The 24195-nt window shown below is 30.1% G+C and overlaps 4 protein-coding genes across 4 annotated transcripts, besides 17 other annotated features; 3 read left to right on the top strand and 1 right to left on the bottom strand.

Moving 5' to 3' along the window:
* Positions 1–166: 166 nt before the first annotated feature.
* Positions 167–6330, top strand: PVX_110825 (Pv-fam-d protein; the record flags this gene model as incomplete). Its single annotated transcript, XM_001608340.1, has 2 exons — positions 167–367; positions 580–6330. The coding sequence occupies 2 exons, from the start codon at positions 167–169 to the stop codon at positions 6067–6069; spliced, it is 5691 nt and encodes a 1896-aa protein (XP_001608390.1). The 3' UTR covers positions 6070–6330.
* Positions 1261–1300: a microsatellite.
* Positions 2542–2565: a microsatellite.
* Positions 4182–4214: a microsatellite.
* Positions 5495–5602: a microsatellite.
* Positions 6064–6094: a microsatellite.
* Positions 6331–7120: 790 nt separating the features above from the next.
* Positions 7121–7165: a microsatellite.
* Positions 7166–7311: 146 nt separating this feature from the next.
* Positions 7312–7336: a microsatellite.
* Positions 7337–7826: 490 nt separating this feature from the next.
* Positions 7827–7851: a microsatellite.
* Positions 7852–11599: 3748 nt separating this feature from the next.
* Positions 11600–11633: a microsatellite.
* A 1144-nt stretch (positions 11634–12777) lies between these two features.
* Positions 12778–12806: a microsatellite.
* Positions 12807–13566: 760 nt separating this feature from the next.
* Positions 13567–13591: a microsatellite.
* Positions 13592–14615: 1024 nt separating this feature from the next.
* PVX_110820 (Phist protein (Pf-fam-b)) lies at positions 14616–16124 on the bottom strand (the record flags this gene model as incomplete). Its single annotated transcript, XM_001608339.1, has 2 exons — positions 15506–16124; positions 14616–15353 (listed from the first exon to the last, which is right to left on the bottom strand). The coding sequence occupies exons 1-2, from the start codon at positions 15704–15706 to the stop codon at positions 14616–14618; spliced, it is 939 nt and encodes a 312-aa protein (XP_001608389.1). The 5' UTR covers positions 15707–16124.
* Positions 16125–18256: 2132 nt separating this feature from the next.
* Positions 18257–18322: a microsatellite.
* Positions 18323–18460: 138 nt separating this feature from the next.
* PVX_110815 (hypothetical protein) lies at positions 18461–18619 on the top strand (the record flags this gene model as incomplete). The annotated part of the gene is made up of 1 exon (XM_001608338.1): positions 18461–18619. The coding sequence occupies one exon, from the start codon at positions 18461–18463 to the stop codon at positions 18617–18619; it is 159 nt and encodes a 52-aa protein (XP_001608388.1).
* A 167-nt stretch (positions 18620–18786) lies between these two features.
* Positions 18787–18828: a microsatellite.
* A 756-nt stretch (positions 18829–19584) lies between these two features.
* Positions 19585–19607: a microsatellite.
* A 37-nt stretch (positions 19608–19644) lies between these two features.
* On the top strand, positions 19645–23406 carry PVX_110810 (Duffy receptor precursor; the record flags this gene model as incomplete). The annotated part of the gene is made up of 5 exons (XM_001608337.1): positions 19645–19701; positions 19837–22795; positions 22901–22979; positions 23198–23271; positions 23363–23406. The coding sequence occupies 5 exons, from the start codon at positions 19645–19647 to the stop codon at positions 23404–23406; spliced, it is 3213 nt and encodes a 1070-aa protein (XP_001608387.1).
* Positions 19927–19952: a microsatellite.
* Positions 21036–21117: a microsatellite.
* Positions 21783–21806: a microsatellite.
* Positions 23407–24195: the final 789 nt, after the last annotated feature.

Genomic DNA, 24195 nt, shown 5'->3' with positions numbered 1-24195 from the left:
TTATATGTAGAAGGGAAATTCTTTTATATTTAAATTTTATAGTTCCTTTCAGCTTACGCTAATTAGAATTTAAATATACCCTGTGCGTTATATGTTATATGTCATATATTTATATTTAGTTAACGAAACCTACAGTAAAATGTTTATAAATCTAAAAAAGTAAAAAATGACTAGGAAAAGATACAATCCTAAGACGATTGAAAATTATCGAAGGAACTATCATATAGATGATAATATATTTGTTGAGAATGAATCAGAATCTCTAACGGAGTGCCATATGGGTGACCAAACAAATAAGTTCTTCTGCTTTTTGGTCAAGACGTGCACATTTATTGTTTTAGCATCAACATGGCAATATACGGATAAGGTAAGCCAAGCAGAAAATTTTGCCTTTTAGCAACGCAATATGTCGCTGCAGCACATGCGTGTGTATGTGTATATGCATGTGTATATATTTATATATGCTTGCATGTATGCTATGCACCTTATAAAGGAGCCTTTGCGTGAACTTTGTAAAACAAAACATGCGTTCATTTTTCGCACATGTTACATGGTGAATTTTTTCCCCAATTTTTATAGACGCATGCTACCTCAACCTACAGTGAATCATGGGCTAGCAGAGGGAGACTAAATGCATTGGGTGTGAGGTCGGGCAGACTGTTAATTGGAGATGCAAATATAAGCATTGAGCCAAATTATGAACTCTATGATGACAGAGAAGCAGATGTGCTAAGGGAAAATTACCATTCTTCTAAAAAACATCTGCATGAAATATTTCTCGATAGCAATTTTCAAAAACGCTTAGATGATTCAGTATACAATAATAGACGTGTGAGAAAGGCTAACATGAAAGCCAGTGGAAGCGGTAATAATAGCATAAATATGACGAGGGAGTCATTAGATTCGTTAATTTTCGATAACGAATTTAATCAATTAAATGAGGCTCAAAATGATCCAAATCAGTTGGGAGTGAGGTTGGACGCCTTGCAACATTACAATAACTTTAAAGAAGATATTGATGACGAACAACTAGATGAGAGTTTTGTAAATGGATACACTCATCTAGAAGATGGTGGTAGAAATGGTAATAATAAAGGATTTAATCCAAATTATAATTCTATGATGAATGCTAAGGAATCACCCGGTTCATCAAATGTTGGCAAGGCAGCTAAATCAAATAGCCCGCGAACAGGTGACAATATTTCTGCAAAACGATTGGAAGCTTTAAATCGTTACAATAATTTTAAAGAAAATTGTGATGAAATACAACTCGATGAAGATTTTGAAAATAATTATTCAGCATTACAATTTGATTGCCGTGCAAACAGGACACTTGATAATTTTAAATCTAGTGATAATGTGAGCAAAAATGTAGCTTTCGAAAAAATGAGGGGTAATCATAGCAGCTCAAGTAAACAATTTGAGGTACCAAGTGTTAGTGACAGTTTTGATGAATCTCACGAAACGATAAAACAGTACAGTGATTTTCAAGATAAAGTTAATGATATAAAAATCGATGATGATTTTAAGGAAGAATTTTACTCATTAAAACGAGGTGGTAATGGAAAAGTACCTTTTCGTAAAATTAAGGGTGACATTAATCGAAAGCAAGGATTTAATAAAAATAATAATGTTCCTAGTGTCGCTAACTTTGAACAAAAATATGAAGAATTATCCAATAATGATGATTCGAACAGAAGATCCGATGCGCTGAATTATTACAACGATTTTAAGGGAGAAGTGAATGCAGAAACGCTTGATGATGATTTTGAAAAGGGATATATGGCATTAAATCCTGATGATGACGCAAACATACAGATGGAATCACAAGGAGATGCAGAGGGAGTTAATGAAATAGCTGATAAATACCCAAGTGAAGATAATTTTGGAAATATGTTTGAAAAATATAAGGGAGATAACGAGTTTAAGAAGTTACACAGTTCGTTAATGCGAAGTGTTAACATGGACAAGCATTTTGATAAAATAAGTGATGATGATTATGGCAAAACATATAATTCATTAAGACCTGATGGAAGCACTGCTCAGAATCTAGAGGACGATCAAAACTCGGATGACAATAGTGAGGATACTGATGAAGAGGATTCAGAGAAACTACATGATGCATTGGAACATTATAATGCTTTTAAGGAAAAAGTTAATGATGAACAACTTGATGCTGATTTTGAAAATGAGGTTACTAGGCTAATGGAGAATGGATTGCCCCCAAATGATGAAAATTTAATAAAAAGCGATGTCGGTGCTAACAGAAGATCTGATAAACATTCAGATACAGAGAAAGCGAATCAACAATTTGACCAATTGGGAGCGGTAGATGATATGAACCACATGGAGAGATTCAGTGACGATGAAGATAGCACAACCAAACGATTTGGTCGATTGAATGATGGTAGGAGGAAACCAATTCATACTGAAGAGTATGACCAAAATGAAGAAGGCGAACAAATATATGATGAAATGTATGATCAAAATTATGACGCGAATCGATATGACGGATCCAGAGGTGAAGGTGATTCGAATGAACATTATGATAATTTCAGGAATGAGGAAAATCCCCAATTAAGTCTTTATAATCGATTTAAAAATAGAAGAAATGTAAAAAATGCACAACATGAGGCACAAGTTAGTGCGGCTACTATGGAGAAATCATTTGAAAAATACAAAAATACTGTAAATGAAGACAGACTAGATGATGCATTGGAACACTATAATGCTTTTAAGGAACAAGTGGATGGAGAAACACTTGATGACGCTTTTGAAAAGGGGGTTAAAAGGTTAAAGAAACAGAACCTTCCTAAAAATGGGGTACATCCTTCAAAAGGTGGTCCACAGAGCGGCCAAAAAAGAAGTGGAAAAATGAATGGAATAAATAATGCAAACAGCAGATTTGAGGGACCGAGAAACAATGGAAGTAATCACCAAGCCGAATTGGATGTGTTGAAGAGCAAGCAAATTGACTCATCGAAGCTTTACGAATACAGCGATAACGAGCAGTCAGAGAGATCGAAAAATGAATATGATGAACATGACGATGGTGAATATGGAGATGATGAATATGAAGATGAGAATGATGAAGGCGAATATAAAAGGTATGACAAATACAAGGGTGCAGTTCATAAAGCAAAAATGGCTGATGACCAAAGGAGCGATGTAACCAAAACCTTAAAAAGGATTGATGACAGAGATAGTGACATCCATGATCGCTCAAAAGATGGCGACAGAAATGGGGACAGAAATGGAGACAGAAATGGCGATAGAAATGGCGATAGAAATGGTGACAGAAATGGTGACAGAAATGGCGACAGAAATGGCGATAGAAATGGCGATAGAAATGGTGACAGAAATGGAGACAGAAATAGTGACAGAAAAAGTGACAAAAATGATGACAAAAACGATGACAAAGATAGCACTATAACTGGCAAATCCAAAAATGATGACAAAGATAGCTTTATAAGTGGTAAGTCCAAAAATGATGACAAAGATAGCTTTATAAGTGGTAAGTCCAAAAAGGGTGACAATGCTAGTACTATATCCGGTAAATCCATGGATATTAGAAATAAGAAACTTTTCCATCTATTGAAAAAGGATGACGAAAATTATAAAAGGCAGGCTGCTAAATTAATTAACTCAGATAATTACAAGAATAAACTTTTGAGTGCTATGCAACTTACTGACGATTTTAAAAGAAAGTTTAATATTTTAAAACATTCTGTTTCTACAGAGAAAAGATTCGACGCCTTAAAACACTATGAGAAGTTTAAAAAGGAGATCCTTAATATACAGCTTGAAAGAGATTTTATGCGTGGAGTTAATAAATTAAAGCCTCGTAGCGATACTAAAAAATCGTTATATGCACCAAAAGAGGAATCTGATGACTCATATGGTTCATCAGAGGATAAAGATTATTCTGATAGTCAATCTGATAGATACACAAATGATGACGGGGATAGAACACATTATGATGGTGCGTCAATTGATGACCGTTCTGATAGCCAATCTGATAGATTAACGCATGATGGTAGGAGTAAGAAAGAGACTAATACGAAAAAGAAGGATAACTACTCTGATCGTCGATCCGATATATCAGGACGTAATAATAGAGATAAGAAAGAATTAGTTAAAAAAGAAGGTAAGTATTATGAAGACACCCGTTCCATTCGTGATAACCATGATTCTAAGAGTCAATATAGCGTATTAAGCAAGAAAAACACCCCAAAAAAAAGTTTTGCTAAATCAAACAATGGTACTAATTATTATAATTCTAAAAGTTCTTTGGTCGTTTCGAAAGATAATAAGGTGGTCAAGAAAATATTAGTTAAATCAAAGGATGGTAGTGTTTATTATGGTTCTAAGAAGTCACTTGTTGTAAGAAAAGATAGTAGCGCGGATAAGAAAATTTTGGATAAAAAAAAGGACCACGATGATTATTATGGTTCTAAGAAGTCATTTGTTTCTTCAAAAGTAAATAATGATGTCGCTAAGAAAAGTGATGACAAACCAAGCGGTACTACTGATATTTGTGAGACTAAGAGCATGTATAGTGTATTAAGTAAAAATAGATCTAGGAAAAGCCTTGATAAGCCTCGCTATACTACTATTATTTGTGAGACTAAGAGCATGTATAGTGTATTAAGTAGAAATAGGTCTAGGAAAAGCCTTGATAAACCAGGTGCTCCTTCTGACCATTATGGTTCAAAGGCTTCATTTCATTCATCCAAAGACAAGAAGGTGCTTAAGAGCATTTCTGATAAACCACACGAGGAGTCTGATTCTGCAAAACCATCAAATGCGTTAAAGGATGCTGACTCGGGTTCAAAAAGAAGCATTAATAAAATAAACAATGAAGAAAAGGGAAAAGGAAATGATAAAGATGATTCCCATTCTGTGATATCCTTCCATTCATTAAAAGACAAACCCCAAGATAAAAACAAATCATCTAATTCATTAAATTCTGATGAGGACAATATAGATGATCTATATGACGAATTAGATGAAGCTTTTACCTTAAATAAACAACCTAAGGTATTAAAACAAAGTAAAGAAGACTTCGACAAGCTACATGATGATTTAAAATATGATGAAAAAGAATTTGATACACTTTATAAGGTAGTGGAAAGTTATGAAAAAATTGATACAAAGAAATCCAGTAGATCAAGAGACAACGATAACAAGTCTGTGAAATCAGCCCATATAGCAGATGATGATAAAGCCTCCGTGAAATCACATGAAGAATCAGAAAAGGATGATGATTCTTTGAAGTCTTCTTACACCTTGAAACGTAAAAGTTTTACTAGTAAAAAATCCGACACATTAAAACGCAATGATAAACCTATGGAGATAAATCAAGCATTCAGACGCAGTGAACAAAATATTTTACACCCTGATGAATTCAGACGTGATAGAAATTATAAAGATTCAAATGATAAAGCGAGAAATAATAGAAAAGACTATAATAGAGAAGACGATTATAGAAGAGATAATAATAAAAGGGATGATCGTAGAAGGGATGATCGCAGAAGGGATGATCGCAGAAGGGATGATCGTAGAAGAAATCGTAGCAGAAGGAGAGATATAGATGATGACTATGATATAAGCATAGAAAATTTAAAAAGGAAAAAAAAGAGCATTTTACAAAAAGTATTACCATTTATAGGAGATGAAGATGAACCATCCAAATTAAGAATGTTTAATAAGAAAGGTTTGTTATTAAAGATTGTAAAATTAATCAAAAAAATAGATTTCATGTTTGAAGTAGAAATAATGAATTCAATGAAAAGATCTTTAATGAGTGATGCTTTCTTGATTAAGCCAGAAACGGAATTAAATAAAACATTTTATTACATCAAGAAATATAAAGTACTTACTCCAATTTTAATAACGTTAGTATGTTTAGTCGCATTTTACGCAGCAGGTTTACCAAATGTAGCCTTTGGTACCGTTTTCGTACTTCTCGCCATGATAGTGTATTATAATATGAAATTAACAAAGTGTCGTAAAATGGGCAAACTGTTTAGATGTTTTAGCGAAAGCAATAAATTCGAAATAAGATAGAATCACCAAGAATTGCTGTGTTTAAAAGCCTTTAAATTTAATCACGTAGAAATTTGAATGAATTGAAAATTTCGTGTTTTCAAGAGAGGGCACATGTATAAGCACCTATATATACATATATATATGGGTGTACGTATTCGAGAATACTTTATAAGATTTGACTTGTACCACATATATATATATTCTTTTTTAACTTAAGTTTTTTGTAATATAGTATACCCCTTTAATATAAATAGGCCATTTTTATGTTGTTCATTTAAATTTATTATTGTTGCATAGGGTTATTAATGGAAATACATATTAAATGGTTTGTTTCATTTGTACTATATATATGTATATATACACAAATATATATGTATATATATATATATATTTTTTTTTTTTTTTCCTTTAATTAACAGATTTGTTTGAAAACTCACTGATATTTTCCGTTTCATAATTAATATAAGAAAAAGTTATTCTTAATGTAATTGAATTAATGCATTTTTCGTTAAAAAATGTATGTTTCTTTTGGTTTTTACTACACATGAACATTTTAATTATTAATTAATTATTCCTTGTGAGTAAATTTCAATTTATTACAAGCATATAAAGCTTATAAAAAAAGACACATATATTTGTATTGCTTTATTTCGGCTTTATGTCACCCATGTAGGTGAGAGTTCTTCAAAAAATTGTTAATCTCAGGAGGAACTTATTAGATCCTTCAATTTTTTCGCATTCTCTTATTTGCAATTCAGGGTTTTTTTCAATTTCCCCTATTTAAAAAAAAAAGTCTTTGTTACACGCATTTGTACGTAGGCACATAAAAATACAAAGTTAATATTCGAAAACAACAAAAATATTGCTGCGTTTTATATAACAAATTTAGAATGAGTATAGCAACATAAAAGTAGTTAATCCCTTTTGCATAGTTTTATATACCCCATGTGTCATGTTGTTAGTAGGCTATTCGAATTGATGGAAGAAATCGCTTCTGTTACGGCACATATAACGTAAACCATTCATTAATTCCAATTTGTTGCGATAAATCCCCAAAAATAACGTTTTATGTTTTACTTAATATTTTAAATATTTCTGATTCCATCTGCTTTATCATTGTAGATTCTTATTTTTACATTCGAAAGGTTAAAATAAAAAACAATAAACAATAGGAACACTGCAACGATTTATAAAATGTCTCAAAATGCGCTTGCATTATTATGTTATCATGCAAAATATAACAATTTCGCAACGACTATTTTTTTTCACTTCTGACTACATTTTCTTGCATAATTCGTATGATAATATACATGTTTTTTGCAAAGGTCGAAAAAGAAAGAAATTATTTTTATATCTACAAATAAATCAGGTACAACTTTTTGATTTTTTCCTTAATAATAGTTAGAATGATATGTAATACATCTAAATATAAGCGTAAAACAAAAGAGTATAAAATAATATAATAATACTAAATAAAATTAAATTAAAAATTAAACTGAAAAAATTGATTCCCTATTCATATAGTGCACATACTTTGAAAACAAAATTTTTTGATAAATTTAAAACTATCAATGAATCTATAAATTGCTAATTTATAAATTATAATTATTATTACTTTATTGTTATTTTAATATTTTTTTTCATGAACTGTTTTTATTTATATTATTCACAACATATCATATAAGGTATAAAATTCAATGAATATGTAAAAAATGCGAATGAAATAAAACAACAGTTTTTTTTTTATATTTCTTGCTATTTTATGAGGCAGTAATTCCACTGGGTAGTTTTATTTGGCACCATAAGAGGAAATGTTTAGCTTATAATTTTTTTAAAATTTACATTTTTCAACATTTTATTGTATTTTTCGATAAAATTAACATACATTAATAAAAATATTTTTAAGAGATTATATGGAAAAGCGTGAATATTTTATTTATAAAATCTACGAATTAAAATTACCACCTAAAGGTTATGCATTATTATTTTTTATATCAATAATAAGAAGCATAAAAACGTTGTAATGTAGGGCTTTACGCATAACCCACTTGTTCATGCTTTTGATCAATATAAAAGATGTATGGCCATAATATATATACCATTTTTTCAACCCGATTAGATCAAAATTATTTTAGCCTTGTCAATTATCTTCACAATTCGTATTTAGATTCACGTTTTTATTCATTATAAAACAATTAACATAATTTTAAGTATCTTAAATGCATAAAACATATATATAATATAAGAGAAACATAATATGACAGTTTTTTTGTTTAAATTATAAAAAAAAAAAAAAAACTTAATACGCCGTTTTATATATCCGTAGCAAAGGAGGTGCCTACAAAAGTAATTGCATTAACAAAATTAAACTAAAAGGAAAGAAGGATAAATATTTTAACAGAATTAATCGGTTTCAATATATTTCGGATTATTTATAAACTGTAAATTTTATTATTTACTTCGTAATTGGTAAAAATAATGGCCTTTCATTTATTCTTACTATAAATCTTATATATTTTTCGATATGAGGCTTAATTACATATATATATTTAAATATAACATTAAGGTAATATGCAAATTTGTTCAATTTGAAACGGGGCAAATGAACAACTAATGCATAAATAATAAGGGATGGGGGGGACTATTCAATATTATATACTGTAAAGGGGTTTATACATATATAGGAGTTAAAAAAAATAGGGTCTACATTTAAGCACTTAAAATTTACTACGAATAATAAAATGCTCTAGAACAAAAAAAAAAAAAAAGCTTAGGAAGGAAATATGTTTTCTGTCTATACATGAATCACTAGGAATATCAATTTTTATATGTATTACCAAAATTTGGCTCTTTTCAAAATTAATTTTCTTATAATTCTGAATATTTATTAAAAAAATTTTATAAAGTAATTTTTCTTTCATTTACCTATATAGCATTTTTTCTATATGTTAATCTTTTTCGTTTAACTTTTTTCTTTTTTTAAAAATCTTGAAGCTTTACGAAAAAATAAATGATACATCAATGATAATACATCCATGCAAATTTGGTACAGATGCTATGTTTTAAAATATATATATTGAAAAAGAACACAATTAAGGAATTCCAAAATTATTGATTTCATAAAACGTTGAACGATAATACATCATGTACTTTTGTATTTACTACTGTTCGAGCTGTTTATTTTGTCAAATATGACAAATTATTTACTGGCAAATTTTAACACTTTACCAATTTGTCATAAACCATTATACAAAGGATCATAGCATAAACATATGGAGGAAACCATAACAGTAATTTTTCCTTTTTTAAATAATCGATGTAGCTTCTTTACTAGTAAATTAGATTAAACATGAAATATAGTTAAATATAGATTCTTGAAAATTTGTATATGTCTACTAATATATTTTTTTAATTTTATAGAGTCCTCAACTAAAAGCGTTACCTTCATATGAATTTTACCAAAAATTGATAAATGAGAACAATTTAAATGATGTCAATAATTTCTGTAGTGACGTATTAAATACATACACTAAAGATTCATGGACTTATAAACTTTGCGGACAACTCATAAAAAACGTGGAACTGTTACGAGATGACAGTGACGATACTTTTCGTAAGAAGCATTGTTTTGATATAAATTATTGGCTCTACGATGAAGTGTATAAAAAACTTAAGTCTACTGACAAGGAAAGCGATTTCCAGGGTATCATTAATCTTTTTGATGTAATATGGAAAAAATTTACTGTTCATAGTTATTCAGTAAAAAATGGTAAGGAGGTATGTTTTCCAAATAAAACATTATTTAGGGATAACTTTTTACCATATATAAAACAAGTGAAGAATTTTTTGGATTATATTGAAAATTATAATTTCATTAAAGGGGAAATTGGGAAGAGTACATATTATGCATGTCAAACATATTTCGATTATCTTAAAGAGAGAATTCCATTATTTTTCTCCTTTGAACCGTTATGTAGAAAGCGAGGAAGTAACATTTGTACAGATTATATTCAAGGTTATTTCTTATATGATCCAAGAAAAGTCTTTACTAAATATGAATTATCTAAACTATATATTCAATCATGGTGGAATCCTTGTTATAAAAAGGTCTTAGATGTATTCTATGATTTCCAAAAATCACCTACGGAATTCATAGCAAGGTATAATCAGTATGTTCTACCGTTCAGCAATAACCCTTCACAACAAAAAGTAAATTTAGCACATGGTGGTGAAGTGAAACCTCCTAGTGCTGCAGCAAATCTGCAAGCTGGGGCTGTAAAAGCAGCACCTGTTGATGTGGAGCCACAAGCTGTTACAGCGCAACCTACAAGAATTACAGTTCCACTGACAAGTGAGACAGTTACAATTGCAACTGACACAGTACAAACCGCAGAAATTCCAAGTGAAGTACATAGCGATGATGGTATTCTTTCAAGATTAAAAAATGAACAAGGATTTCCATTAATTAAAATTGCTACGTGTGGATTTCTTTCTGTATTGTTAATCACAATGCTTATATCAGCTTTGTCGAAGGTAAACACCGAAATGCTGCTTACAGTACTAGATGTTTTCCATAAATATTACATAATCATGTCATTTGTTATTTTGCTAAATTTTGCTTAATTTTGCTTAATTCTACGTTATTTTACTTAATTTTATTATTTTTTTTTTTTCAGTTTACTCCACTTGGAAACCTCTTCTCACGAAAACGTAAACGAATAAAAAGAGACTTTCTGTATAATAACTATCCTGTCGACGGGGATTCAATATTAGGCAGTTATGATCGTTTTAGTACTAGTTCCGATGAAAGTGGACACAGCATAGCATACACTCCTATGTGATATGGCCTGTACTTAAATAACGTGGAACATCGCGCTAAACTTACCATAACGGATCTCTATAGCCGAAGAATGAAAATGCCGCAGCTACGATTTTGCGGGAAGGCGCAGTAGTGCATATGTTCACATATATATACACATATATCTGCATATATATATTATGGCTCTGTATAAAGGAACCCACACTAGCAAATCTCTAGGTAAATCATTTTGCGAAATACAAAGACATAATTATGCTGCAGATACATGGTACAAAAAATAAGGCAGGGTGTAAAATTTCAAATTTCTCACACTGTGTAAATGGTAAAATAAGGAAAAAACGGATTGGAACAAAATAACCACCGACATTAAATTTATTTGTTATAAGCACTGCAATCAAGTGTGCTACTTAATTTGGAATGAAAAATATCTGCAGAATTAAAACGGAGGACCTGGCTTTTAAAATTTATTTATAAAATGAATAATTAAAATGTTTACTTTTGTTTAAGTTTATCGTATTAGTGATACTAAGAAGGGCCAAAAATATTAAAATTTTCTTTTGGTAAATACGTTTGAATTTACGCAGTTATATCTATATGTGCCAATCTATATATATGTATATGCAGATATATATACCTATGTATTTTATGGACTGCTCTGCAATTCGTAATTGCGCCATATTATTACTTTTTTTTTTTTATTTGTTATATTTTAAAATTTTTTATTTTAATTTATCCTGGTTTTATAATCTTTATTATTAGGATTTGTCTACATTTGTAAAGATTCTTTTTTTTTGTTTTTCTTGTTATTCTGAAATAATTGCTTTCCTATTTTTTGGAAATCCTGTATTCTTTCGGGAAATTAAATTTATATTTACTATAACATATAAGACACTATAAGAATATTGCTTTTAAATATTTTTATAGTTTTTTTTTCGTTTTCATTTTTCATATAATTTTTCTATTCCTATAATGGAATCATACTAAATTATTAAGAATGAAATTTTCTTTTAATCATAGACTTATTTTGCTTTATAATAAATAAAAATAAAAAGCTATATTTTTTGACATGAAAAAAAAGGGAAGTTCGAATAATGCAAAAGTGCAATCCTTTTTAATACAGCAAATAATGCATTAGATCATATCTGCTACTTTTAGAGTGCTATAAAATTTGTTGCTTATTCTCTTTTAGGGTCCACGCATAGAGCCTTATATTTGCATTGCATATTGAAGAAATATTTCCGAAGTTAAATTAAAAATAATATGTTTTTTTATTTTAGACATACTGGTTAAGTATGCTGAGAATGTTTGCAATAGTAATGTCATGTAGTATCATCAAACACTATAGTATTTGCATAAATGGTAATTTCACGAAATGCACACATTCGTTGATTGTTTATTATAATATACTTCTCATTATATTGAATCAACAAAAAAAATAAAGGCAATGAAATAACCATAAAATTCTTTAAAACGAAGGAGTTCATTTTATTTCTTATTTCATAAAAGTAGATGGGAGTTCTACATTATGCTCTGTGCCTATCGGAAAGAATGAGTTAATAGGCTTTAACGAATCAAAAGAAGTTTAAGAAACGCAAATTTAGTTAACTTACTCATATATGCTTATATATATATTTGAAAATATTTTAAAGAGTTTAGGATAGTTATTAAAAATGTTTTGCAAATTAGAAAAATAACAACAAAGACACCAATTTTTAAATGAAAAGATTGGTTAAAAAGAAATTGATAATGCCACTAAAGGGGATCAAAATTTTTCTGTTACACGTGCAGATTTACTCCATTAGTAGTTCCATTAATAAAAATGCATTAATGCACATTTAATGAAAGCACATAGCGAGCTAAATAATTAACATACTTTATTAATATGTAGAGCAGCTAATGTAGTCCTCTTTGCGCATGATGTGTGCACTGAGCTACTCACAGAAAAGTTCCTCAGTTGGTCCTGTAGCTCGCATTCTCAAGTTTACGAATGTCAATCTTATAAACAATGAAAGCCTTAAAATATGTGGAAAAAATAATGAATTATGCAACGAATAAGGTTACCTTTTTTTAAAATCCTTTCTTCAATACGAAAGTAGGATGTCTTCAATAATTGTTAAAATGATTTTAACAAAAGGATCGTTTTTTCCTTTGTTCATTGGCTATGATGTACCATTTCGTTTTAAATACAAACCTTACAATACGCGAATAGGAAGACGAATATGCTATATATATGTAAGACACGAAGTGAAAATAGCATGCATCAATTATGTAGAAGCAGGATGGATCCTTAATGAGTCGTTAAAGATATTGGCTCATACATCTGTTTTTACCTCTACTAATTTTTACTAATGGGAAAAATGAGACAGAATAAAGCCTCAAAATATAGGTGCATTTATGCAGACGAAACTTACCTTAAGAATTACATTTGGAAAAAGCTAAAACGGTTATACGAAAAAGTTAACTAATAATTGTAAGACTGATAATTTCTTTTTTCCAAAAAATTTAATACATATCAAATGAGTAATTTTTGTAAAAGTAGAATTTGTTTTTAATTTTATGAAGACAATCGCACGAATTAATTACTTATTAGTTGAAAACAGTGTCACCTTTTGAACAAACATCAGTGTGAAGTAGGAAAAGAACTAACACCACTCAGACGAGGGCAACATCATCAACAGTTTAGTTGTCATTCTCTGCACTTATTTTTTTTAGTTTTAAAAAATTAGAAAACTAAGATATAGTAGTAATGCTATCACGTTGCAGTATAATAGATCATCTTACATTGCACTATTAAATTGTTTGTGTCCTAAATAAAATCTTAGAAATGACTAATGAGAAAAAATGTGCTATTATAAAAGTAAAATTAAATATCGTGACTGATATGTGAAGAAATACATAAAAAGAGCACTCTCCAAGGAAATACCAATTTTGGTGCGCCTACAAAACAGGTCAAAAAACAAAAATTCAAAATTTTATTTTTGACAAAATTAACAATTGAGCTAAGCTGTATGCGTTAACAAGGACGAATTGGAAAATGTTACATCTTAACATCTGTCTGAACATTAATCGATGCAATTTTTATTAATAATTCGCTATTTTGTTAGCCCATATGCAATTTTTAATTTCGTTCGTTGTATTTTTCAAGGCAGTCATATATCCTTTTGGTAAAAAAGTTCAAAGAATCGCACACATATGTTCCTTTATTAAAAAATGCACAACAAGATTATATGCGGTTGTTAAAATGATATTCACGGAAAATATGCACGAGCAAAATATTTTATAACGTTATATTGTATACTCACTATGGAAGATCGAAAATTTTATTGATTTAAAAATATTGATAAGAGATAAGCCAATTTTTAACAAGAGTGTTTTTTTTTTTTTTTTTTTATGCTACTGTACAAGATGTAACAGGTGTGCCTGAAATGTTGACATCTTAAGTATTCTCGTAAAATTATTTCGTGAGTCCCCATAATTAACAACATTTTGAGCAGCGGTTGGTACGGAATCCTAAGTAACAAAATGATTAATCCTTGTAAGTATTTTTCTATTTGACATTTTTATTTTTTTCCCATTACTTGTCTGCTCCAGGTAGGGACATTTTAGAACACGGTACAATTACAGTGCATGTATACGACTTGTTGACCTTTTTTCTTTCATCTGTGTGCGCTCGTAAGATGATCAATGCGTGCTTATCCAGGGGCAAAATGGGAACCCTTTTTTTATCTTCCTCACATGTATAGATTCACTTTTTAGCTTTATAATTTTTGAACAAGTCATTTATATAGTTTGCCCACTTTTCCTTTGTGGATTCTCGAAGTTCTTTCCACGACCTTCTCTTCAAATTGATGTACCTCAGAAATTCCCACCTTGCACAAATATCTTCCTTAGCAAATTCCTTTATATTTTTTAAATCAAAACGTTCTTTTTTTAGTAGTGCATTCGTTATTTTATCATCTACATGTTTGCATTTTTTCGTTTCAAATTCTTTTGGTATGTTATAATGTTTAGCTAACAATTTACAATAATTCTGTGTTTCTTGTTGCATTCGAATAAAATTTACCCTCTCATGATTATGCACATATTTCCATACGAGATGCATCGTTTTGGTGTTAACCGCCCCCTTTATGTTATTTAATTTATCGTTCAATTCCTCTTCTGTTATTTCTTCACATTTACCAGTATTTGCACAACTGAACATGATTTCGTTTTTATTATATTCTCCTGGCTTTCCCGTGTTGTTTTTCAATTGGTTGTCGTTGGAAAAATTCTTTTTTAAGTCGTCATTCTGTTTATCCACATTTCCAGAAGAACTGTTATTATCATCATGTTTGAATGAAAATGGATTCTTCTTCTGTCCTTCGAAAGCAATATTAACTTTGGATCCTTTTAAAAATGAAGGAATGTCTTGATATAATATCCTCGAGTGCCTATTATTTAAGTGTGAATTTGAATATATATTTCCTGTAGATGTGTTGATGTTCTATAAAAATTATAGTATAAAGAAGGGAAGGAAAGGAAAAGGATTACTTTCAAAGATTTGCTTATTCGTGTAGTTTAGGGTAAATGAAAAAGCGATAATATCGTGGGTGTATAAGGGTGCGTGCTGATTAATTAAAAAAAAGAGTTACATACTTGTAGGAGAAGGTAATACAAAGTCAGAACTAATACACTAAAAACAGACTTGAAAAATATATATGTTGCAAATTTGTTGCTTTTTAATTTTATTTCCTTTTCTTTGAACGATTTTTTAAAGGAACTCTTTCCTTTTGTTATATTCCCCAACGAAGATATTATGGACAAAAGAAAATTTGGATTCTTCTTATTATCTTTCATTTTTTCCCTTCTTTTTTTTTTTTTGATATATCTTGAAAGATGCGGAAAAGCTGCTTTATTAATAAAAATGTTACTGCTATATTTTGTATATAACTAAAGTGTATAATTCTTTTATGTTGTCCGTGGTATTACACTGCGTTAGATTATTTCGCCAAACATAGACCAAAAAAAACGAAAAGTGATTAAAAGACTATCTTACAAAAAAGTACACGAAATATGTCAAATGACAGAAAATATACACAGGTATATATACATCGTACAAAGAACAAACGAATTCGCAAAAACTTAGGATTAAAAATATATGGTGTTGAATAGACCTTTTATATATGTAGTATTGTCTAAAGCGACGAAGAACAAATATTTAAAATACAGACAAAATTATACTATGTATTATATTTTTTATATTTTATTTTTTTTCAAATAAAATGTTTCAAAAATATTTTTGGGCGATTGGGCGTCAGAGATTCTTAAATTGTAATTTTGTTTTAAAATGAAAGATAAATTTGAATATTTGGTTGCAATTTAAAAATAAATTGCTTGGGGGTGTTTCTTTCTATATTTAAATATAAAAATGACTCATAATGTAAAAAAAAATGACCCGCACCCACCACCAGTTTTGGCGTTTTTCACACTAACAATAAAATAAAAATTGTTATTATTATGCACGACAAAATTGCAATTAAAGGAAATAAATAATGCATACACATATGTTCGTGTAACGGAATGGGGAAATGTAATTTTCTGCTAATTTGTTCTTTTCCATTTTTAATTTTAATTTTAATTTTGTTTTATATATTAATTTTTCAAATAACACATTTTGCAGTTTTTTTTATCACATTTTGTTGTATACATTTTTTTGTCCCCCTCTTTCTGCTACATCGTTGGCAACGTCGCGTAGTTAATTTTTAAATTTATTTAAGTTTCCATTTGAATTAGATTTTTTCTTTTAAATTTTTGTTAATTAAAAAAAGATGAATGCGTAAAAATGGCAAACGAATAGAAACGGCAATAGTATGATGACTCGTATTGCATTTCTTGCAACCATTAAAGGAAAGAAGGCATATGCCTCCTGGTACATAATAATTAGCACATGTTAAGAAACGTAATGAATTGGTGCGGTGAATTACTCTTTTAAAATTAAAATAGTCCACAACAAATTCAATTTTATTCAAACGCACACATGTATTTATGAGGATAACAATATATCGTTTTGCCGTTAGGAAAAAATTCGTGTTTCCTTGAAAATCAGGAGAAACGATGATTGAACGATTATTCATTTAATACATAATATGTGTTTTCTTTCACCGTTGGAAGGTGTTCTATAACTTCTTTTGCTAAATGCGTTTAATGATGCATTACCTTTTTAGGGATCCCTCAAATTCATTTTTAGCGAAAAAGGCACCTGTCGTTCAATAATTTATGAAACAAAAATGTTGATATATTAACACTTTTGCGTTCATTTTTTTGTGGAGATAATTGTGTGTGGTAGAAGAAGCATGCCCCTAATTAGTCACACGAGTAGTCGACGCTTAGGCTACTTTTACAACTTCGCAAAAGATGATTAAATCACATATTTCGCATAACCTGTTACGGTTACAAAGTTGGTGAATTGGTTTTTTTTAAAATGTTAAGGCTTTTATATTTTTTTTTTTTTTGCTAATGTGCAATTTTGTTCTACACGATGTTAAGGTTTTTTTTTTTTTTCGTTGAGAATGAGCATAATATATCGATTGAATTGGCTTGCTAAAAGGAAAAAAAGTGCGAACACATAAATTTTACACTAAAGGTTTTACCTATTTTTAATACGATGCGCGTAGAACTATCATTATAGTGGCACACATTGCTATTATAGAATTTTTTTTCCATTCATGTATATTCATGTACGTTTTTTTGTTTAACTTTTTTGCATTATTGAAATTTTGAGGATTTATACCTGCTTGTATAATATTTTAATAAGAAGTGTTAAAATAACCACGCTTTTATTCCTTTAACATGAAAATATGAGAATTAACGGAGAAAAAGTCGAGGACGAAGTTTCACTTTTTAAAATAAAATAAAAACTGCCTATTTTATTTTGGTTCTCAGTTATGAAAATTGCACGTACTCGAAACTCAGTTTGTTTAATTGAATCAAAAAATAAATAATAAGGTAAATTTCGCAAGTGAAAGCATATTACATTTCTGTAGATTTACGTACATGTGATATTTTCAATGCAATAGAATTGTGAATGGTAGAATAGTCCTAAGGATAAAGCTAGGGCCAAACGGAATTGAGGCTGTAAAGAGGACTGATGCCGTTAAATAGCGTTTAAACTGCAAGAATTAGTAATGAATGAATTAATAATAAAAGAATGAAAAAAGTGAAAAAAAAAAAAAAAAAATGAAAACGAGGGAGAAATAAATAACGCGAAGAAAAGGTTGCATAAGAGTAACATATAAAAAGTGTAAGATTCAACAAAAAGTTCTTTGGTACCTAAAGGAAGAAAAAGGAACTTCTAAGACGAATAAAAATATTCGAGGGTATGAACATTTAATAAACTCTTTTATTTGAAGTTTATTACATATATGGGAACTCGAAAATGATGTTTAAAGTGCGAATTGTAACGCTAAATAAACAAATTTGATAACTCATTTGATATTATTTCCTAAAGCAGAAGTGTTCCTATTTTGACTGAATACTTTATGCATATAATTAACAGTAAATATAAACCATAGAGGCAAAGGAACATGCTCGATGACAAAAAAAATTTGACCAATGGTTGTAAGTTACCATAAAGGGTGTTTACAAATTTGCTACTACTACTACTACTACTACTACTACTACTACTACTACTACTACTACTACTACTACGACACACAGCCTAATTCCTTCAGAATTCAACTAAGGGATAAACAATTACACAATAACTTATGATGTTTCAGCGTCAACAGTAAATCGTATAAAATTAAACAAAGCGTAGATAATAAAGGTATAAATTTCCGTTACCCATTTGGGTTTACCTTATAATGCTTTGTTTTTACACACTTATATACACATGCTCTCATTTTATGTAAGAAATGTACGCTTATGAGAAGTAAAAAAATTTGTTCAATTTTCAGATCTAAGGTTATGAAAAGTTTATTACGTTTTGTTTCCTCAGCGGTTCTATTAACAACTGTTTGAGCAAGAAAAAAGCGCAAAGCGAGCAAGTGTGAAATTACGTGGTAATTTTATGTATATTTAAGCTGCTAAAATTTATAAATGGATAAATGGATAAATATATAAATAGATAAATCGAAAAGATTTCCATTTAGTCAAATATCTGCAGTTGATTAATATTTAAAGATCAAGCAAGTTTCTAATTTAATAAAATTTATAATTACAAATATAGTAGGGGCTTAAATTTTTGGAATATATTTTTTTTCTTTTGCACACAAGATCTAGAACAAATTCTCTTAACCATGTACACTATTTGTGTGCTCATTGAACCAATTTTTTTCTTTTTTTTTCTCAATGTTGACTATTTGTTTTGGGGTGTACTATGGGTTACATGTGTAATGAGAAAAGATGAAAAAAAAAAATTTTTTGCTTAATTATTGACATTTTAATTTTTTTTAATTAAATGTAAACAAAAGGGATGGTTAGGAAAAAAAAAAAAGAAAAAGAAAAAGAACAGGTGTTGTTAACATAAAAGTGTACGCATAATGGTCATTGTTCTAATAAAAAAAAACGAAAGCTTTTAAAAATAGCAACAAAATTTCGAAACATTGCCACAAAAATTTTATGTTTTACATATATTTAGATTCATACAATTTAGGTGTACCCTGTTTTTTGATATATGCGCTTAAATTTTTTTTTCGCTCATATGTTTAGTTATATGTGTAGAACAACTTGCTGAATAAATTACGTACACTTTCTGTTCTGAATAATATTACCACATACATTTAATTTTAAATACTATGAAAGGAAAAAACCGCTCTTTATTTGTTCTCCTAGTTTTATTATTGTTACACAAGGTATCATATAAGGATGATTTTTCTATCACACTAATAAATTATCATGAAGGAAAAAAATATTTAATTATACTAAAAAGAAAATTAGAAAAAGCTAATAATCGTGATGTTTGCAATTTTTTTCTTCATTTCTCTCAGGTAAATAATGTATTATTAGAACGAACAATTGAAACCCTTCTAGAATGCAAAAATGAATATGTGAAAGGTGAAAATGGTTATAAATTAGCTAAAGGACACCACTGTGTTGAGGAAGATAACTTAGAACGATGGTTACAAGGAACCAATGAAAGAAGAAGTGAGGAAAATATAAAATATAAATATGGAGTAACGGAACTAAAAATAAAGTATGCGCAAATGAATGGAAAAAGAAGCAGCCGCATTTTGAAGGAATCAATTTACGGGGCGCATAACTTTGGAGGCAACAGTTACATGGAGGGAAAAGATGGAGGAGATAAAACTGGGGAGGAAAAAGATGGAGAACATAAAACTGATAGTAAAACTGATAACGGGAAAGGTGCAAACAATTTGGTAATGTTAGATTATGAGACATCTAGCAATGGCCAGCCAGCGGGAACCCTTGATAATGTTCTTGAATTTGTGACTGGGCATGAGGGAAATTCTCGTAAAAATTCCTCGAATGGTGGCAATCCTTACGATATTGATCATAAGAAAACGATCTCTAGTGCTATTATAAATCATGCTTTTCTTCAAAATACTGTAATGAAAAACTGTAATTATAAGAGAAAACGTCGGGAAAGAGATTGGGACTGTAACACTAAGAAGGATGTTTGTATACCAGATCGAAGATATCAATTATGTATGAAGGAACTTACGAATTTGGTAAATAATACAGACACAAATTTTCATAGGGATATAACATTTCGAAAATTATATTTGAAAAGGAAACTTATTTATGATGCTGCAGTAGAGGGCGATTTATTACTTAAGTTGAATAACTACAGATATAACAAAGACTTTTGCAAGGATATAAGATGGAGTTTGGGAGATTTTGGAGATATAATTATGGGAACGGATATGGAAGGCATCGGATATTCCAAAGTAGTGGAAAATAATTTGCGCAGCATCTTTGGAACTGATGAAAAGGCCCAACAGCGTCGTAAACAGTGGTGGAATGAATCTAAAGCACAAATTTGGACAGCAATGATGTACTCAGTTAAAAAAAGATTAAAGGGGAATTTTATATGGATTTGTAAATTAAATGTTGCGGTAAATATAGAACCGCAGATATATAGATGGATTCGAGAATGGGGAAGGGATTACGTGTCAGAATTGCCCACAGAAGTGCAAAAACTGAAAGAAAAATGTGATGGAAAAATCAATTATACTGATAAAAAAGTATGTAAGGTACCACCATGTCAAAATGCGTGTAAATCATATGATCAATGGATAACCAGAAAAAAAAATCAATGGGATGTTCTGTCAAATAAATTCATAAGTGTAAAAAACGCAGAAAAGGTTCAGACGGCAGGTATCGTAACTCCTTATGATATACTAAAACAGGAGTTAGATGAATTTAACGAGGTGGCTTTTGAGAATGAAATTAACAAACGTGATGGTGCATATATTGAGTTATGCGTTTGTTCCGTTGAAGAGGCTAAAAAAAATACTCAGGAAGTTGTGACAAATGTGGACAATGCTGCTAAATCTCAGGCCACCAATTCAAATCCGATAAGTCAGCCTGTAGATAGTAGTAAAGCGGAGAAGGTTCCAGGAGATTCTACGCATGGAAATGTTAACAGTGGCCAAGATAGTTCTACCACAGGTAAAGCTGTTACGGGGGATGGTCAAAATGGAAATCAGACACCTGCAGAAAGCGATGTACAGCGAAGTGATATTGCCGAAAGTGTAAGTGCTAAAAATGTTGATCCGCAGAAATCTGTAAGTAAAAGAAGTGACGACACTGCAAGCGTTACAGGTATTGCCGAAGCTGGAAAGGAAAACTTAGGCGCATCAAATAGTCGACCTTCTGAGTCCACCGTTGAAGCAAATAGCCCAGGTGATGATACTGTGAACAGTGCATCTATACCTGTAGTGAGTGGTGAAAACCCATTGGTAACCCCCTATAATGGTTTGAGGCATTCGAAAGACAATAGTGATAGCGATGGACCTGCGGAATCAATGGCGAATCCTGATTCAAATAGTAAAGGTGAGACGGGAAAGGGGCAAGATAATGATATGGCGAAGGCTACTAAAGATAGTAGTAATAGTTCAGATGGTACCAGCTCTGCTACGGGTGATACTACTGATGCAGTTGATAGGGAAATTAATAAAGGTGTTCCTGAGGATAGGGATAAAACTGTAGGAAGTAAAGATGGAGGGGGGGAAGATAACTCTGCAAATAAGGATGCAGCGACTGTAGTTGGTGAGGATAGAATTCGTGAGAACAGCGCTGGTGGTAGCACTAATGATAGATCAAAAAATGACACGGAAAAGAACGGGGCCTCTACCCCTGACAGTAAACAAAGTGAGGATGCAACTGCGCTAAGTAAAACCGAAAGTTTAGAATCAACAGAAAGTGGAGATAGAACTACTAATGATACAACTAACAGTTTAGAAAATAAAAATGGAGGAAAAGAAAAGGATTTACAAAAGCATGATTTTAAAAGTAATGATACGCCGAATGAAGAACCAAATTCTGATCAAACTACAGATGCAGAAGGACATGACAGGGATAGCATCAAAAATGATAAAGCAGAAAGGAGAAAGCATATGAATAAAGATACTTTTACGAAAAATACAAATAGTCACCATTTAAATAGTAATAATAATTTGAGTAATGGAAAATTAGATATAAAAGAATACAAATACAGAGATGTCAAAGCAACAAGGGAAGATATTATATTAATGTCTTCAGTACGCAAGTGCAACAATAATATTTCTTTAGAGTACTGTAACTCTGTAGAGGACAAAATATCATCGAATACTTGTTCTAGAGAGAAAAGTAAAAATTTATGTTGCTCAATATCGGATTTTTGTTTGAACTATTTTGACGTGTATTCTTATGAGTATCTTAGCTGCATGAAAAAGGAATTTGAAGATCCATCCTACAAGTGCTTTACGAAAGGGGGCTTTAAAGGTATGCAGAAAAAGATGCTGAATAGAGAAAGGTGTTGAGTAAATTAAAAAGGAATTAATTTTAGGAATGTTATAAACATTTTTGTACCCAAAATTCTTTTTGCAGACAAGACTTACTTTGCCGCGGCGGGAGCGTTGCTGATACTGCTGTTGTTAATTGCTTCAAGGAAGATGATCAAAAATGAGTAACCAGAAAATAAAATAAAATAACATAAAATAAAATAAAAACTAGAATAACAATTAAAATAAAATAAAATGAGAAATGCTGTTAATGCACAGTTAATTCTAAGCATTCCATTTGTGAAGTTTTAAAGAGAGCACAAATGCATAGTCATTATGTCCATGCATATATACACATATATGTACGTATATATAATAAACGCACACTTTCTTGTTCGTACAGTTCTGAAGAAGCTACATTTAATGAGTTTGAAGAATACTGTGATAATATTCACAGAATCCCTCTGATGCCTAACAGTAATTCAAATTTCAAGAGCAAAATTCCATTTAAAAAGAAATGTTACATCATTTTGCGTTTTTCTTTTTTTCTTTTTTTTTTCTTTTTTAGATATTGAACACATGCAGCCATCAACCCCCCTGGATTATTCATGATGCTACTTTGGTAAGTAAAAGCAATTCTGATTGTAGTGCTGATGTAATTTTAGTCATTTTGCTTGCTGCAATAAACGAGAAAATATATCAAGCTTATGCATGAATGATTTACAAGCACTATGATAATTATTTGAATTGTGTAACTTTATTTAAATTTCTAAATTAGATTTAATTGTTTGCATTTGTAACAAGTGCATACAAGTCTATTTCCGTTTATTGGCCTGTACGATGTAGTCCCTTTGCCAATAGAGCAAAGATTTGTTTCAGCGAAATGTACAATTTTTTTTTTCTTTCACCTTTTTATTTTTTTTTATATCAACTAAAAAAATACGATTTTAATAATTTTAATAATATATATTGAAGGATAAAAAAAATAAATATCGAGCATAACACATTTGGCGTAAAAATAATATTACTAATGCATGTGATAAGAAGTATTGTCGTGGAAAATAAATTATCATACTGAAGGAAAATTTCATTTTCGTTTGCCTGTTAAATGGAATATAATCACATTTTTTTATGTTTATTTTGAAATTTTTTTAAAATGGGGGTCTGCTATCATTTTTTTTTGCAGCTTTCTTACACCTTGCTTGTGTACGTTTGTAGTATCAGTCCGTTCGCAGGCTAAATATTAATAAAGGCTCCTTGATGGTGTTTGATAACAAAAGTATAGGCAGACAGTCGTTTTTAATTTATATGCAACGGTATCGGGTATTTGTAAAAGCAATAATAACACAATGAGAGCGTAATAATAATGTAATAGAAAAGGGAAAAGTTTTTTACCATATA

The sequence above is a fragment of the Plasmodium vivax genome, chromosome 6 (assembly GCF_000002415.2).
Source record: "Plasmodium vivax chromosome 6, whole genome shotgun sequence".
In the NCBI taxonomy this organism is placed as follows: domain Eukaryota; phylum Apicomplexa; class Aconoidasida; order Haemosporida; family Plasmodiidae; genus Plasmodium; species Plasmodium vivax.
This window is presented reverse-complemented; position numbering and strand designations above follow the sequence as displayed.